General features: G+C 43.1%; 1 protein-coding gene across 2 annotated transcripts; it reads right to left on the bottom strand.

Annotated features, from left to right (window-relative positions):
- Positions 1 to 1,322: 1,322 nt before the first annotated feature.
- Positions 1,323 to 16,347, bottom strand: rab3c (RAB3C, member RAS oncogene family). Of its 2 annotated transcripts, none has more exons than XM_024438564.2 (5): positions 16,134 to 16,347; positions 13,127 to 13,351; positions 7,976 to 8,094; positions 2,282 to 2,406; positions 1,323 to 1,974 (listed from the first exon to the last, which is right to left on the bottom strand). In XM_024438564.2, exons 1-5 carry the CDS (start codon positions 16,149 to 16,151, stop codon positions 1,784 to 1,786), a joined length of 678 nt encoding a protein of 225 aa, XP_024294332.1. In that variant the 5' UTR covers positions 16,152 to 16,347; the 3' UTR covers positions 1,323 to 1,783. The 2 variants fall into 2 exon arrangements, with proteins under 2 accessions (XP_024294332.1, XP_024294333.1); XM_024438565.2 differs by lacking the exon at positions 16,134 to 16,347 and adding an exon at positions 15,521 to 15,677.
- Positions 16,348 to 17,908: the final 1,561 nt, after the last annotated feature.

Below are 17,908 nucleotides of genomic sequence, written 5' to 3'. Positions count from 1 at the left end.
ACATTATATCATATTAATTCATATTTGGTGTTTTGTATCACTTGCCCATCTAGAGGCCTTAACCAAGGTTTCCACACTGACAGCGACTACAGGGCAAAACAGACCAAAAGGACCTGGCAACATGCTCAACCACTTAAAGGTTTGACTTGCTGCCACTCTAATCTGTCCACTATACATTATGAATGAATGGGTCACTATCACCACATAGCAGTCAAATTGGTACAGCATTCTCACATGCAGGTGCAAGCCTCAAAATAAGGGAATATTACCTTTCTGTATGTTTTTCATTAGTCCACCGATGATACAGTCCCTTATTTTTTTGCATGTCAGCAATCAAGTTTTCCTGATAAAGAACTTTCAAAATACCGAAAGTGTCACAGTATGATGCGTTTTCAATATCTTGAAAACTTGAATGCTGACATGCAGAACATTTAGGGACTGATTCAACAGCGAAACAAAAACAAAAATATCATTTTTGAGATGCACAACAATACCATGCACCCATTAGTGGTCAAAAGGTTTTTGGCCCTCAAAAGATACGGTATGGTGCTGTATTCTGTGGGGGGGGAATTACAGTACCATTCGAAACAAAGCAATGACTTCTCCGACCAAAACGTTTTCCCACAATGTACCATAATATACAGTATGCTGTAGTAAAAAGTTTCAGAGTATTTTACTAATGATCATACTCAAAATTACTGAATAAATTACAGTTTTCTGTTACAGTGCAGGATACAGAAAGACAAGTGTGAACAACTCCAGTCCACTAGGGATGAAGTCCTGCTGGTTTTCCTTCCATCCTGGCACTTAATTGATCAACTACTGTCACTGATTGGCCAGACAGTGCACCAACAGCAGCTACACTGGTCAATCTCTGACTAAAAGGCAAGGAGGAAAGTCAGCCTTCACAGCAGCCATCCAGGACTTTAGTTGTGCACCCCTGCTTTAAAGGCCCAGTACAGTAAAACATGTGATTTCCTGTGTTTTATATATATTTCCATACTATGAGGTTGGAATAATACTGTGACTGTGTAAATTATGGTAATGCCCTTTTAGTGTAAGAGCAGTTTGAAAAGGCCGCCTGAAATTTCAGCCTGTTTTGGTGGAATGGAGTTTTGGCCTGCCTATTGACAACACCAGGCGTTAAATTAGGAAATAGACCAATAAGAAAGAGAGTTCCAAACCTCTCTGCCAATAACAGCTAGTTTTCAGTTTTCCCCTCCCCACTCAGACCACTCCCAAGACCACTTGCCATAGCAAAATTCTTGCTTGAGAAATTGCTCTTTGCTAAGAAGCAATTTTTGTTTATTTTTTTACCATTTTAATTGAAAACAATAACAGTAAGGTATTTTATTGTTACCCAGAAATTATACGATATTAATATTTAAAAAATATCAGCATTGTACCTTTAAGACTGTTGTATCCAAAATAGCACCCTATTCCCTACATAGTGAACTACTTTTGACAAGGGCACTATGTGGGTCCTGCTCAAGTAGTGCATTATATAAGGCAGGGGTTCTTAAACTTTTTCAGCTCGAGACCCAAATAAAAAATGTACCATCATCCCGTGAACCAAATCGTCCTCCGACTCATATTAAGAAGAAATTGTGTGTGATTATAGATGTATTCTATAATGCGACTCACCTCTCACATGCCCAGGCCCCATTTTGCGTCCCAACCCATAGTTTAAGAAACTCTGAAATAGGTAATAGGATGTAATTTGGGATGCAGACTACATCTAAGGGACTGGGTATCTTGGCGACACAGTAACTGGGAGGAGCCACTAACAGTTGCAGGCGGGCTGCTGGAGGGGCGGGGCGCTGTCTGTCAGTTTGGCGCTGGGTGTTCCCATGGTAACGGCGGTGTCAGTGTCCAGGCTTTCGGACATCCTGTCACAGATGATGTCAACGAGGCGCTCGAAGGTCTGCTTGACGTTGATGTTGTCCTTGGCACTTGTCTCAAAGAACTCAAAACCTGTGAAGGGATAGAGAGACAGAATAATATATTGTTGGTGATGTTTACAATAAGTAAATGATCCACATTCAGAAATCTCTTGACGTAATGTCTTAGTGGAAATGTAAGGCTGTCAAATACTGTAGGTCATGCTTACAATAAGTCAATGGACTTACAGAAGCCCTTGTAGGCACTGGTGCTGCGAATCAGTATGAGCTGAAGCATTATAGATCTTCGTATCTATCTGACTGTTGATGTTTCAATGTGTTCATTCTTTTATCTCTGCTTATATAAAGTGTCCCTGATCAATGAAATGACAGCAGCTCACCCAGTTGTTCTGCCAGTTGTCTCCCACTGTCTGCAGCCACCACCCTCTCCTCCTGCATGTCACATTTGTTCCCAGCCAACACCACCTGGGCGTTGTCCCACGAATAGGTCTTAATCTGGGTCGACCTGCACATGCACATACACACACACATGAACAGAAAAAAACAGGAACTAAAACTCAAAACAGAGCACTGCATCTATCTACTAGACGCTATAAGTGATAAGCTGATACAGTGAAAACAACACACCTCCTATATCATCAGATCAGGACAATGAGGTGTTACAGTCAGACTGGAATCTGTGAGAAACATTTCAGGAACACATTTCCCCTGTGGCCACACAGAAAGAAGGCCAGAGCACCAGCGGAACACAATAATGTACTGTGATGTCAGCACTGCTCAGTCCAGATCAGACTGGTCATAGGAGTTGAGATATAGGTCAATTCACATCTGGCTATTGACTGCTATAACACAAAATCACATCCCAGTAAAAAACAGCTTTTCTGAACTGGGGTTTGCATTAAATGTTTACATATAATTGACCTCTAGGTTATCCTATATTTAGTGTCAAAATGATTACCGATGTCTATGTTTATCTCTCACAATTATTAGTTATGTGTTTCAATTATCAATAACCAGGAGAGGAGAGAAGAGGAGAGGTGCAGCAGCGTCTATTTCTGTGAAGAGCATAGGCGTGCCTTCGTCCCTATTAGGAGACAACTGCGTCATACACAGGAAATTAGTTTGTGTCAGGACACGAGCTCATTCACATAAAGCCTGGCAGGGAAGGAGCCGTTGCCATGGAAACAATGCATCTTTGCCCTAAACCTTGTAACCAGGAAGAATAATAGAGAATGGAATAAAAACCTACCATTAGAAGAAGTATGTTTAGGTTGTTGGATAGAATGATAAAGCATTGTTGTGCTCTGTCTGCTCTATGCTCTAGAGCAGTGGTTCCCAAACGTTTTATAGTACTGTACCTCCATCCAACCCGTACCTCCATTCAACCTCCAGCTGCGTACCCCCTCTAGCACCAGGGTCAGCTCACTCTCAAATGTTGTCTTTTGCCATCATTGTAAGCCTGCCACACACACACTATAAGATACATTTATTAAACATAAGAATGAGTGTGAGTTTTTGTCACAACCCGTCTCGTGGGAAGTGACAAAGAACTCTGATAGGACCAGGGCAAAAATAATAATATAATAATAATCAATAATTTTGCTCTTTATTTAGCCATAAATATATAAAACCTTATTTGTTCATCAAAAATTGTGAATTGAAAGGATACACATAACTCTGCAATGTTGGGTTGTATTAAAGAGAGTCTCATTATTTTTCCATACACAGTCTGTGCCAGTATTTCGTTTTCATGCTAGTGAGGGCCGAGAATCCACTCTCACATAGGTGCGTGGTTGCAAAGGGCATCAGTGTCTTAACAGTGCGATTTGTGTCACGCCCTGACCTTAGAGATTCATTTTATTTCTCTATTTGGTTAGGTCAGGGTGTGATGTGGGGTGGGCATTCTATGTTTTATTTTCTATGTTCCTTTATTTCTATGTTTTGGCCGGGTATGGTTCTGAATCAGGGACAGCTGTCTATCGTTGTCTCTGATTGGGAATCATACTTAGGTAGCACTTTTTCCCTCCTTTCAGTGTGGGTAGTTAACTTTGTTAGAGGCATCATAGCCCTGTTAAGCTTCATGGTCGTTTTGTATTGTTTCTTGTTTTGTTGGCGACATTCTAAATAAAAGGAATATGTACGATCACCACGCTGCGCTTTGGTCCGCTTCTTACGACGTCCGTGACAGAACTACCCACCACAAAAGGACCAAGCAGTGTGGTAAAAGGAGGACTGGACATGGGATGACATCCTGGACGGCAAAGGATCCTGGACATGGGAGGAGATCCTGGCCGGAAGGGATCGCCATCCATGGGAACAGGTGGAAGCAGCCAGCTGGTAAAGGGGCCCATCGTTACGAGGGAACACGGCTAGCTAGGAAGCCCGACCTGAGCCAACTCCCTGTGCTTACTGTGGGGAGCGTCGTACTGGTCAGGAACCATGTTATGTGGTGGAGCGCGCGGTGTCTCCAGTGCGTGTTCACAGCCCGGGGCAGCTCCCCGCATCTGCCGGGCTAAGGTGAGCATCCAGCCAGGACGGATGGTGCCGGCTCAGCGCGCCTGGTCTCTAGTGCGTCTCTTCGGTCCAGGATATCCTTCGCCGGCTCTGCGAACTGTGTCTCAAGTGCGTCTGCACAGCCCAGTGCATCTTGTGCCAGCGCCCCGCATTTGCAGGGCGAAGATAACCACCCAGCCAGGACGGGTTGTGCAGGCTCTAAGCTCAAGACCTCCAGTGCGCCTCCACGGTCCAGTGTATCCTGTGCCTCCACCAAGAACAAAGATGTCTCCCCAGCCTGGTGAGTCCTGTGCCTGCACCCAGAACCAAGCCTCCAGTATGTCTCCCCTGTCTGGTGAGTCCTGTGCCTGCGCCCAGAACGAAGCCTCCAGTGATGATCCATGGCAAGAAGCCTCCAGTGATGATCCATGGTAAGAAGCCTCCAGTGATGGTCCATGGCAAGAAGCCTCCAGTGATGGTCCATGGCAAGAAGCCTCCAGTGATGGTCCATGGCACGAAGCCTCCAGTGATGATCCATGGCAAGAATCCTCCAGTGATGATCCATGGCACGAAGCCTCCAGTGAGGAGTCATGGCACGAAGCCTCCAGTGATGATCCATGGCACGAAGCCTCCAGTGAGGAGTCATGGCACGAAGCCTCCAACGATGGCCTCCAGTCCGGAGTCTCCAGCGACGGCCTCCAGTCCGGCTCCTCCAGCGACGCGCTCCAGTCCGGAGCCTCCAGCGACGGCCTCCAGTCCGGAGCCTCCAGCGACGGCCTCCAGTCCGGAGCCTCCAGCGACGGCCTCCAGTCCGGAGCCTCCAGCGAGGGTGCCCAGTCCGGGGCCGCAGCAAGCCTGACAGCTTGAAAGACATTTGGACACTACAGTGAAAATGGTTAACTTTGTTACAGCAAGGCCCCTGATCTCTCCTGTATTTTCTGCACTATGCAATGATATTGGAAGCGACCATGTAACGCTTTTACAACATACAGAAGTGCGGTGGTTATCAAGGGGCAAAGTATTGACATGTTTTTTTAATTGAGAGATGAGCTTAAAAGTTTTCTTTACTGACCATAATTTTCATTTGTCTGACCGCTTGCATGATGACGAGTTTCTCACACGACTGGCCCTTCTGGGTGATGTTTTTCTCACCTGAATGATCTGAATCTAGGATTACAGGAACTTTCCTCAACTATATTCAATGTGCGGTACGAAACTGAGGCTATGATTAAGAAGTTGGAGCTCTTCTCTGTCTGCATTAACAAGGACAACACACAGGTCTTTCCATCAATGTATGATTTTTTTTGTGCAAATGAACTCAAGCTGATGGACAATGTCAAATGTGATATAGTGAGTTGGGTGCGCAATTACGTAGGTACTTTCCCAAAACGGATGACACAAACAACTGGATTCGTTATCCCTTTCATGCCCTGCCTCCAGTCCACTTTACCGATATTTGAACAAGAGAGCCTCATTGAAATTGCAACAAGAGGTTCTGTGAAAATATAATTTAATCAGAAGCCACTGCTAGAGTATCCTGCCTTGGCAAATTGTCTCGGACGTCGTAAGAAGCGGACCAAAGTGCAGCGTGGTGAGCGTACATATTCCTTTTATTTAGAATGTCGCCAACAAAAACCATAAACAATACAAAACGACCGTGAAGCTTAACAGGACTATGATGCCTCTAACAAAATTAACTACCCACACTGAAAGGAGGGAAAAAGGGCTACCTAAGTATGATTCTCAGTCAGAGACAACGATAGACAGCTGTCCCTGATTGAGAACCATACCTGGACAAAACATAGAAATAAAGAAACACATCACAGAGAAATAAGAAAATGTGAAGAAAAAAAAGTGAATCACATTTTTATTTGGTGTGCCCCCGACGGCATTGCGTACCCCAGTTTGGGAATACCTGGTCTAGAGAAAAAGTTCACTGATTTGAACAGCTCCAGGATAATACCAGTCATTAGCTACTGTAACTATACTAAACAAAAATATAAATGCATGTAAAGTGTTGGTCCCATGTTTCATGAGCTGAAATAAAAGATCCCAGAAATGTTCCATTTGCACAAAAAGCTTATTTTCACTCAAATGTTGTGCACACATTTGTTTACATCCCTGTTAGTGAGAATTTCTCCTTTGCCAAGATACTCCATCTACCTGACAGATGTGGCATATCAAGAAGCTGATTAACCAGCATGATTATTACACAGGTGTACCTTGTGCTGGGGACAATAAAAGGCCACTCTAAAATGTGCAGTTTTGTCACACAACACAATGCCACAGATGTCTCAAGTTTTGAGGGAGCAAGCAATTGGCATGCTGACTGCAGGAATGTCCTCCAGAGCTGTTGCCTGATAATTTAATGTTCATTTATCTACCATAAGCTGACTCCAATGCTGTTGTAGAGAATTTGGCAGTTCATCCAACAGGCATCACCACCGCAGACCACGTGTAGCCATGCCAGCTCAGGAACTCCACATCCAGCTTCTTCCCCTGCGGGATTGTCGGAGACCAGCCTCCCAGACAGCTGATGAAACTGAGGAGTATTTCTATCTGTAATAAATCCCTTTTCTGGGGAAAAACTCATTCTGATTGGCTGGCTGGGCCTGGCTCCCCAGTGGGTGGGCTTATGCCCTCCCAGGCTCACCCAAGGCTGCGCCCCTGTGAATCCATAGATCAGGGCCTAAAGAATTTATTTCAATTGACTGATTTCCTTATATGAACTGTAACTCAGTAAAATTGTTGAAATTGTTGCATCTTTATATTTTTGTTCATATTACATTACACAACCACAGTGAACAGAGATGTTTAACCAGTCTCATTTCTACACATTATGCCCCACACACAATGCCAACACTCTTTTTGTTTCACCTTGAGACAGTTCATAGTTTTGTCAAGTGCATCCATCAACATTCTGGTAGACTTTATCCCAGAAACCTATTGTTTGTGACTGATGAAATAGACTCCTCTTGTGTTCTTATTTCCAGTCCTGAATAAATCATGTTGAATCCAGGGTACAGGAAACACACAGTACAGGTTAGTGTAGGTATTCAGTATTCAGATGGAAATAGCTTGTGTGGTTTACAAAGACAGCGATTCATGACTTTGCCCGACCTTCCCAGGGACCCCCACACAGGTGGGCTAGTGGCTCTCTGACAGCAAGCGCTCTAATCAATACGCTTAGATAAGGAGATACAGAAAGGGATGAAGGTCAGCTATTTGGGTCTGTTTCTTCACAGGGAGAAATCTTATACTCATCCTGTCTCAATACAACCCAACAACAACACACCTCTTCTGTTGTCCTTGTCCATAAAGATATGTAGTCTTTCTGAGAATGTGGTTAAGATAAACAGTACTTAATCCATAACATAACATGGCATCTGAAGTTGCTTCCTTCCCTCGTGTATTTCATGATGCATGATGTACTGACACAACATTGCAGTCTTACCAACGTGCTGATGAAAGATGTATTGTTGGTACGTATCGGCTTTCGATGAGAAAAGAAACGTATGCTATTCGGCCCCCGTTTTCCTCCTAGAGAGGGTGAAAATGTTTTGTACCCCAGTAAAACTCACCAGTCCTGCACACAATGGAAGGACTCCTCGTTTGTGATGTCATACATAAGGATGAAGCCCATGGCTCCGCGGTAGTAAGCAGTGGTGATGGTCCGGTACCGCTCCTGCCCCGCCGTGTCCTGGAGAGATACAGAACATTATTATTGCTGGTCACAAACAAATGCACATGCATGCACACACAGACACACAGACACACACACACACACATACACAGTCACACAGATAACTAACAGTTAGTCAGAGAAAGTCTCCCATCCTTCATGTGTGTATTTATTCTGGACCGGTTTGGCTGGTTGTGATTATCATATGCATAATGCATCGCTGACTGGTTTGGCCGGCTATGATTATCATGTATGCTGCATGGCTGTCATTGATAGGAAGGTCATTATCTATTCACTGATTCTAGAGGTTCAAGTCTCCCCAGTAAAGCCACTGTGGTGGCTGAGGCCTACTGGAAGTGCCATATTGTATTATGTAATGTCTATGGGCTTACAGTAAACATATTGTATAGGGGCTATTGATTGTCATAGCTGGTACTCTAGATAGCATATCAGTCATGTAGCAGACTGTCTGATTCATCAAAAGGAAAATGGCAAATGGCCATTTTGTCTGATTTCCAACTCATGTTTGAAGTAGGTCGTTGGAGGGGTCAAAATCCCACTGTCCTTTTGCGAAAACACTAAAACTATCTGTCATCTGTGTTCTGTAGGGGATTCTAAGCCAAAACAGTGCTGGGTTACATTAGCTCCAGAGAGGCCTGCTCTGCTCTGTGAATATGGCTATAATTATGTCTGTGTGGTAGCCAGAGGACATCTCTGACCTTCAAAAGCACACACAGCTCAAAGGCTGCCTCCCTCCATCTCCTTCATACAGCAGCTGGGCTGAGCAATGGAAACCCACAATAATACACACTAACACATTGATGTATTGTATGTGCACCTACTTATACACATGCATGAGGGTGTACAGGTGTGTGTGTGTTATTTTTTGTACAATACAATATGCACAGTAGGCCTAAATAATTACTGAGTCCTATATAATGTTTTGAAAGGAAATCATTTGAGCCTTTTTCACACATTGTGCTAATGGTTCTCTTGTTTGGCAGACTGTGACATTACTTTACATTAAACATGAATCTAGACAATGCTTTGACTGCTGACTTTCCTCTTGGCTGAATACTGAGGACATACTGTATGCATCCACACACTTCATTACAATATCGATTCAGGGCAAAGTGCCTGACGATGACCTTTTTTTATCTCTGGGCTATTTGAGTGTGCAGCTTTGCTTGTTCTTAGCTAAAAGACACAGCAAGACAGAAAAATCCTGCTGAGTCCAGTGAACAGGAGTTCCATTAGAAACTACCTGACTGAGTTTGTTTATGCATCACCATGGACCCCAGTGTGAATAAGCCCAAGAAATGGACAGAACATTTAGTACAGTCAGTGCAGAGTGACAGTAGGGATTGAATCTTACTGGTCAATTCTGGTATACTGTGGCTCGTCAGGAATAGTACAGTACTCAAACATGATTATGATAATACATAAAACTATAACCAGTAAACGTAACTGTATTTGCAAATGACTATGACACATTATTTCAGATGTGTTTAATATTGTAAATCCAACAAGGACATCATCCATTATTATAAAATGACCACTGAAGGAACAGTTCTCTCAAAACGCCCAATTAGACAACCTAGAGCTATTCATTTGAATGCTCTCTCTGGCAATTATGCCTCTGTTAGAACCTGCTTGTCTTTCCTTCACTGACAAAAAAAAATTACCCTTATTACTCATAATTTAAACTGTTTACATTCAACCCTGCTTTTCTGCTTCCTGATAAAGTGTGTGTGATTTGTGTCCCATGCAAATCAGCTGATTAACTGCTACAGTCCTGTCTGGGACCAATGAATTGGTGGAACAGACAGTAAATATGACAGCGAACAGCATTGCCTCTCTAAGAGAGAGAAAGAGTGGGTGTTTGGAGGAAGAAGGCTTTAAACTGAAGCCTTAGCTGCCTCAGAGCTGCTCAGAAACAAATTATTCCATCTCCGAAACCTCCTAATTAAAAGAGCCTTAGGCAAAGTCGGCCAACCACAGGAGGGGAACACAGTCTGAGAGGAGTGTTATTCAGTGATGATGTCCTTCAGCTAAGGGTTACAAGCATCCTGCTAACGATGACACATCCATCTGTCTCGGTTCTCTACGTTGCCCTGTCTCGGTTCTCTACATTGCCCTGTCTCGGTTCTCTACGTTGCCCTGTCTCAGTTCTCTACATTGCCGTCTCGGTTCTCTACGTTGCCGTCTCGGTTCTCTACATTGCCCTGTCTCAGTTCTCTACATTGCCCTGTCTCAGTTCTCTACATTGCCCTGTCTCAGTTCTCTACATTGCCCTGTCTCAGTTCTCTACATTGCCCTGTCTCGGTTCTCTACATTGCCCTGTCTCAGTTCTCTACATTGCCCTGTCTCAGTTCTCTACATTGCCCTGTCTCAGTTCTCTACATTGCCCTGTCTCAGTTCTCTACATTGCCCTGTCTCAGTTCTCTACATTGCCCTGTCTCGGTTCTCTACATTGCCCTGTCTCAGTTCTCTACATTGCCCTGTCTCGGTTCTCTACGTTGCCCTGTCTCGGTTCTCTACATTGCCCTGTCTCAGTTCTCTACATTGCCCTGTCTCAGTTCTCTACATTGCCCTGTCTCAGTTCTCTTCTCTACATTGCCCTGTCTCATTGCCCTGTCTCAGTTCTCTACGTTGCCCTGTCTCAGTTCTCTACATTGCCCTGTCTCAGTTCTCTACATTGCCCTGTCTCAGTTCTCTACATTGCCCTGTCTCAGTTCTCTACATTGCCCTGTCTCAGTTCTCTACGTTGCCCTGTCTCGGTTCTCTACATTGCCCTGTCTCAGTTCTCTACATTGCCCTGTCTCGTTCTCTACATTGCCCTGTCTCGGTTCTCTACATTGCCCTGTCTCAGTTCTCTACATTGCCCTGTCTTAGTTCTCTACGTTGCCCTGTCTCGGTTCTCTACATTGCCCTGTCTCAGTTCTCTACATTGCCCTGTCTCAGTTCTCTACATTGCCCTGTCTCAGTTCTCTACGTTGCCCTGTCTCAGTTCTCTACGTTGCCCTGTCTCAGTTCTCTACGTTGCCCTGTCTCAGTTCTCTACATTGCCCTGTCTCGGTTCTCTACATTGCCCTGTCTCGGTTCTCTACGTTGCCGTCTCGGTTCTCTACGTTGCCCTGCCTCGGTTCTCTACATTGCCCTGTCTCAGTTCTCTACATTGCCCTGTCTCGGTTCTCTACGTTGCCCTGTCTCGGTTCTCTACATTGCCCTGTCTCAGTTCTCTACGTTGCCATCTCGGTTCTCTACATTGCCCTGTCTCGGTTCTCTACATTGCCATCTCGGTTCTCTACATTGCCCTGTCTCGGTTCTCTACATTGCCCTGTCTCGGTTCTCTACGTTGCCATCTCGGTTCTCTACATTGCCCTGTCTCGGTTCTCTACATTGCCATCTCGGTTCTCTACATTGCCCTGTCTCGGTTCTCTACATTGCCCTGTCTCGGTTCTCTACATTGCCCTGTCTCGGTTCTCTACGTTGCCCTGTCTCGGTTCTCTACGTTGCCCTGTCTCGGTTCTCTACATTGCCCTGTCTCAGTTCTCTACATTGCCCTGTCTCAGTTCTCTACATTGCCCTGTCTCGGTTCTCTACATTGCCCTGTCTCAGTTCTCTACATTGCCCTGTCTCGGTTCTCTACGTTGCCCTGTCTCAGTTCTCTACATTGCCCTGTCTCGGTTCTCTACATTGCCCTGTCTCAGTTCTCTACATTGCCCTGTCTCGGTTCTCTACGTTGCCCTGTCTCAGTTCTCTACATTGCCCTGTCTCACATTCAATCACTCTAGGCCTTGTTCATACAGATAAGCGGCACAAGCCACCTCAAATGTAATTGTGACTTGATCCTAGTTGGCTCATAGAAATCTATAACAATGTAGAAGTCAGTATACCAGTTGCTTGGTAACCATAACAGGAATGGACAAAAATATTTGAAGCAGCAAACAATTCTGTTTGTTAAGTTTAACTACAAGTGTGTTTTCTGAAAACACATTACTCAGGAGAAATGGAGGGAATGAATTCTTGGCCAACCATGAGCCATCTAGTTACAACCTGTCACAGTGCTAGATAGTTATTGATCAAGAGTAGGGGACAGGGGAAGGGGCCTGGCTATGGATTGACAGTCTAATGTGGTTTACAGACCAGGGTCATTCGGTTAAAAGAAAGGGAGATTGGACAGGGGAGTTTATTTTTCCAGACTCCCCTTAACAATTAGTAAAGGCTTTTGTTTCATGTTCAATAGAACCTCCATTAGCCCACTGTTAGGTTAGTCCTCCAAAAACTCCTTGGGAGGCTAGAATACAAATTACATGAGAAGACACTGATTATTTCAATAGTTACAAGCCCCTTGGGAATGAATGAGAGTGCATAATTGTAATGATGAGAGACTGACAATGTCTGAAATAGATTGACTACTCTAGGCTGATGCCGAGCCCCTGTAGGAGAAGAATGAATTTGCCTCTAGAGGCTGATTTATGGTCTCTTATGTATTTTTCCTTCTAATGGTTAATGTTAGGGTTGGGATAATGTAAACTAGATCTGTGCCTGCGGGCAACTTCTAACAGGAGCCTATAGTTCCTATGACTACTGTAGGTCAGGATGTCTCCTAATATGCATACTACTTATGAGCTAGCGGCAATACGCTGGTGATATCAAATAGATTTCACTGAGAGATACAAAGTATTGAGTTTCTCCATGATGTCATGCAAAAAAGTAAGTTGGTGTGTGGTTGCAAAGGCAGAATCATCTTGAAAAGCTCAGCACTGCTTAATGGCTTTTCTGGCCATTGTTAAACTGTTTTGAATGTAGCCATTTTACAGCAAAGGTAATCTACTAAAACTGGCATTGACATTTTGAGCTTAATATTGTTGAGTATTTAGATCAAATGATCAAAATTACTGTTCATTAACCAAGGCAAGATAAGATCAATATTGCAGTTGAATGAATAGCTGATATTTGTCCAAACTGTAGTTGAAAAGCTATACTTACATTAGACATGATCTATTACAATAGTAAGTACCCTGGACTTTAGAGACAGACTTACCCAGATCTGCAATTTGATCCTCTTGTCATTCTTGTAGACAGTCTTAACTTTGAAGTCGATGCCCACAGTGCTGACGAAGGCTGAGGTGAAGGCGTCGTCAGCGTAGCGGAAAAGGAAGGAGGTTTTACCCACGCTGCTGTTCCCAATGATCAGCAGCTTAAACATGTAATCAAAGTTCTGGTCCCCGCCCTCCTTCCCTTGAGTGGTCCCCTGAGTGGCAGACATCTGGTAATATCAGGAGTCACAGTGTAAAAGGTCATGACAAACTTAAAATCAACTCATTGGAATTAGAAATGGTACTTTTTAAGGTTTAGAAATGTTGCATGGAGGAGGGACGTTAAGGACGTGTAAAAGAAGAATAAATTATTAAACTAATCACACACAGACCCAGCCTGGTTTCATAGACTAGACATAACATAGTAAACGTAAATCATGTGACACTCAAACTAATATGATGTTACATTTGGTATAGTTACATAGGACAGGGGTTACTTAAGGCAAAACAAAAGTAGTGTGGTTGGTCATATAACGCAAATGTCTAGCATCCCAAAGGTTGTGAGTTCGAATCTCATCAGGGTAAACTTTACCATTTTAGCTAATTATCAACTTTTCAACTACTTACTACTTTTTAGCTACTCTGCAACTGCTTAGCATGTTAGCTAAACCATCCCCTAACCCTAACCTTAACCCTTTTAGATAAACCTTCCCCTAACCTTTACCCTAACTCCTAAACTTAATCCTAACCTTAACCTTAACCCTAACCTCTAAACCTAACCCCTAGCCTAGCTATATTAGCCAGCTAGCTAACGTTAGCCACCTAGTAACATATCATACATTTTGTAAATTGTTTACATATTCTACCTTTTGCAAATGTGTAACATATTGTACATTTGGCAAATTCGTATGTAATGGATGTGAAACGGCAAGCTAGTTAGCAGTGGTGCGCGCTAAATAGAGTTTCAATCGGTGACGTCACTTGCTCTGAGACCTTGAAGTAGTGGTTCCCCTTGCTCTGCAAGGGCCGTGACTTTTGTGGAGCAATGGGTAACGATGCTTTGTGGGTGACTGTTGTTGATGTGTGCAGAGGGTCCCTGGTTCAAGCCCAGGTTGGGGCGAGGGGACGGTCTAAAGTTATACTGTTACATTGGTGCCGTGACCCGGATCACTGGTTGCTGCGGAAAAGGAGGAGGTCAAAAGGGGGGTGAGTGTAACGGATGTGAAATGGCTAGCTAGTTAGCGGTGGTGCGCGCTAAATAGCGTTTCAATCGGTGATGTCACTTGCTCTGAGACCTTGAAGTAGTGGTTCCCCTTGCTCTGCAAGGTCCGCGGCTTTTGTGGAGCGATGGGTAACAATGCTTCGAGGGTGACTGTTGTTGATGTGTGCAGAGAGTCCCTGGTTCGTGCCCGGGTATGGGCGAGGGACGGTCTAAAGTTATACTGTTACAGTAACATATAATATAAATTGTAATTCGTAACATATATCATATACGAAATGGATGGTGAACAACCACAAAATGAATACATACCATACAAAACGTGAGTGTCTCTGATTAACGTAAGACTAATATGAAATGCTCAGACCAGATTGACACACCAGTCTCTCAGTTAGGTGTTAAAAACACAGACTGTGTGTCTGATAGCAGATGGCTTTGTGGAATAAACCAGAAAGGCACTACACACCCTGGGGAATTGAAGAGTCCACCTGTGTTCTACATCCTCACATCTATGTGCCTGCCAATGAACATCAGTCAGATCCTTCACAAGGTGTTTGATCAATTAGACTTTGATTTATCAAGGGGTATGCCAATCAATTCTACAATCCAATTACTGACTCTAGCAAATACAAAATGTGGAATGTTGAATCGTTCTTGCAAAATTCGCCATCATTTGTCAGCATTCTACAAAAATACAACTAGGCTACAGCAGACATCTTTGTTCCTAATAGCCTTAATGTTTTCACTGTGCCTCAGCAATCTGCCATGTCAAGCATGTGCCTGTTCTGTTTGTTCTGTTACACGAAGAATGATGCTTTCGGTTTTACATCAAGCAAGTCTACAATTGCACTATTAACAACACCGTACAATGTTTCGTTAACAAAATGTAATTTTACCTTACGCAATAAGCTATACAAGGACACATCATTTTAGGTGTTTAATGCGCTAATTTCCATTTTAAAATGTTATGATGACGACGAAAATACACGCTTCCATTTTGCTACACAGATGTAGTCCTCTTAAATTGGTTAAAACCTCACAGAATGTTGGATAATCGCAAATACACTGTAATCTATAGTAGCCGCCCTAGGTCAATCAAGTTCTTTCCGAAATTATATCACAGTCTAGAAAAATGGACATGATGAAGAAAACATATCTGACGACATTACAGCAAACAAACCTCATTCGAAGGCTTCGTGTCAGTCAGTGGCTTTTCCTAGTTTATTTATCAGGCTGTTATATAAATTCTTACTGTTGGAGACGGTTCTGTTTGAGCCGAGGCAATTTCAGCACCTCGGAGCTGTCCCCGTGTTTTCCCGAAGCTGAACCGTTGGAAAAGCGTAGTAAGCACGTTCAACGACGTCAAAGTTCACAATATGGGGCTTGTAGTCTTTATAATGCAAAAAGCGCTCCAGGAGATTGGAATATTAAAGCGATGTGACTACATCATTCAGCATACAACACAGTCACTTTGACAACAGCTGTGGGCCTGCATTACTCTTGATAAGCTCAAGAAAACCATTTAAAACTACATGAAGACTGCATTAAAAAAAATTAAAATCTTTTTGTGACCATTTTCATTTTACTAATGAAGTATTTTGGCAACTATAACATTTCCTCTGTGGCATTAGCAAAAACTATGCTTTCTTTTAGAATAAACAATATTACATTTCACAAATGTGCGTTTAGTCTACTACATTAATTTGTTCAATGTAATGATGATGTGTATTTGGAGTTCTGTATAGCCTCATTAAACCTGGATGCTATACAGATAGATGCTGGTAAGATCTTACCTTTCCGTATAAATCCATGTAGGCTGTGCTTCCCAATAATAAATAAATAAAACAAAATGTATTGTGATATGAGCCAAATGTTAATGAAAACAGTAAACCTCGACCGATATTACAAGACCTTCTTTCTGAAATTAATTATTTGTGAAGTCAATAATGGCTACTCGTTCTGAGCATCACTGCCGTCAGTCTCTCAGCCCCCGCCCAGAAATCATGCTCCGCTTCAGAGAACAGTAAACAGAACAGGAGGTGCTGGTGCACATGATTGATAGCGTCTCTGGCAGCGGCGTGCCGGGGTTAAGCAGATGGAGTCAAGATGTGCAACAATGTGTCAGTTACAATTATGCCTTTATCATCATTTTGGAAGATAGATAAGATCCTAATGGAAAAAGTATATAGGGGTAGGCCTATACAGCAAAATACAGCAAATTCAAACATCTAGGTAGGCCTTTATGAGATTTGCAATATTGTCTTTAAACCTTGGATGGGGGATGTTAGAAAATGTGGGAAATATTGTGCCAATGTCACACAAACTTGGATAGTAATTATAGTAAATAGTAATGTACAATTAACAATGTCTACACTGTATTTCTGATCAATTTGATGTTATTTTAATGGCTTTTCTTTCAAAAACAAGAACATTTCTAAGTGACCCCAAACTTTTGAACGGTAGTGTATATATGGATGTCGATTAAGGCAGCCCCCGCACCTCTCTGATTCAGAGGTTCGGTTAAATGCGGAAGACACATTTCAGTTGAATGCATTCAGTTGTACAACTGACTAGGTATCCCCCTTTACATTACCAATATACAATAATATGTCATCATAGTCAACAGCCCCTCCACATTTCATTCAGCCCATTTATCATCTGTGCCAGGCTCATGTGGCTACTGTTCTAGACAACTGGACCGCACCTGTTCTCTGTTGCTATTTCTGGTCTGACTCGCCTGAGTGTCAGTCTGTTTGTACTTTCATGCCACCTCCCTGTCACTCGTGGCCATGACAAACAATGCCAGCAATGGAGTTGGCAAGAGTACAAACCATTCTGGGACCAGGCTATCCCATGGTTACAATTGTGATCAACTAGACCACACCTAATCTATGTTGCTATTTCTTACAGTCCTGAGGAGAACAAAATGCTGGGAGGAATCAGGTTGTCAGACTAGTCTGAGTTAAGGTCACAATAACCTTCTGTATTTTGCACATGTCATTATGATAATAGGCTGAATCTACTGCACACCCAAAGCTGATTTGTGAAGGTGCTGCAGACAAAAGGCAAAACTGGAGAAACAGGAGAAATTCTCTGCACACTTCCAGTGCCATTATGATAATAAATATGACTTCCATGTTGCCCTATAAAGCATCATTCATTTGGCCTACATCTGACTAGATTGTGTTATGTAAAATATAAGTGTTTCGGACAATATATCTGATTAAAATGTTATATTGGGTGACTTAACGACACTACCAGACACAACAAAAGTTACAAAATGAGATAGACAGGCAATTTCATTGGCTGTAGCGTGGCCACTACCCATTCTTTAGTTGTTGGTAACCTCAGTTATGAAATGAAATTACCTATCCAGGTACCAGGAACGGATTTGATTGGGTGTGTTATTTATTAATGACTAATGGGCGGGAATTAAGCGTTTGGCCTTTTGATTGATGTCTACTGGCCGCCTGAATGGCTCATTGACCTATAAAATAAGGGATTGCTAAAACGGGGACGCGTCAGGTAGGTCGCAGTTGCAAAGCCTAATGTGCGTGTTTTACTAAAT

The sequence above is a fragment of the Oncorhynchus tshawytscha genome, linkage group LG12 (assembly GCF_018296145.1).
Source record: "Oncorhynchus tshawytscha isolate Ot180627B linkage group LG12, Otsh_v2.0, whole genome shotgun sequence".
NCBI lineage: Eukaryota > Metazoa > Chordata > Actinopteri > Salmoniformes > Salmonidae > Oncorhynchus > Oncorhynchus tshawytscha.
This window is presented reverse-complemented; position numbering and strand designations above follow the sequence as displayed.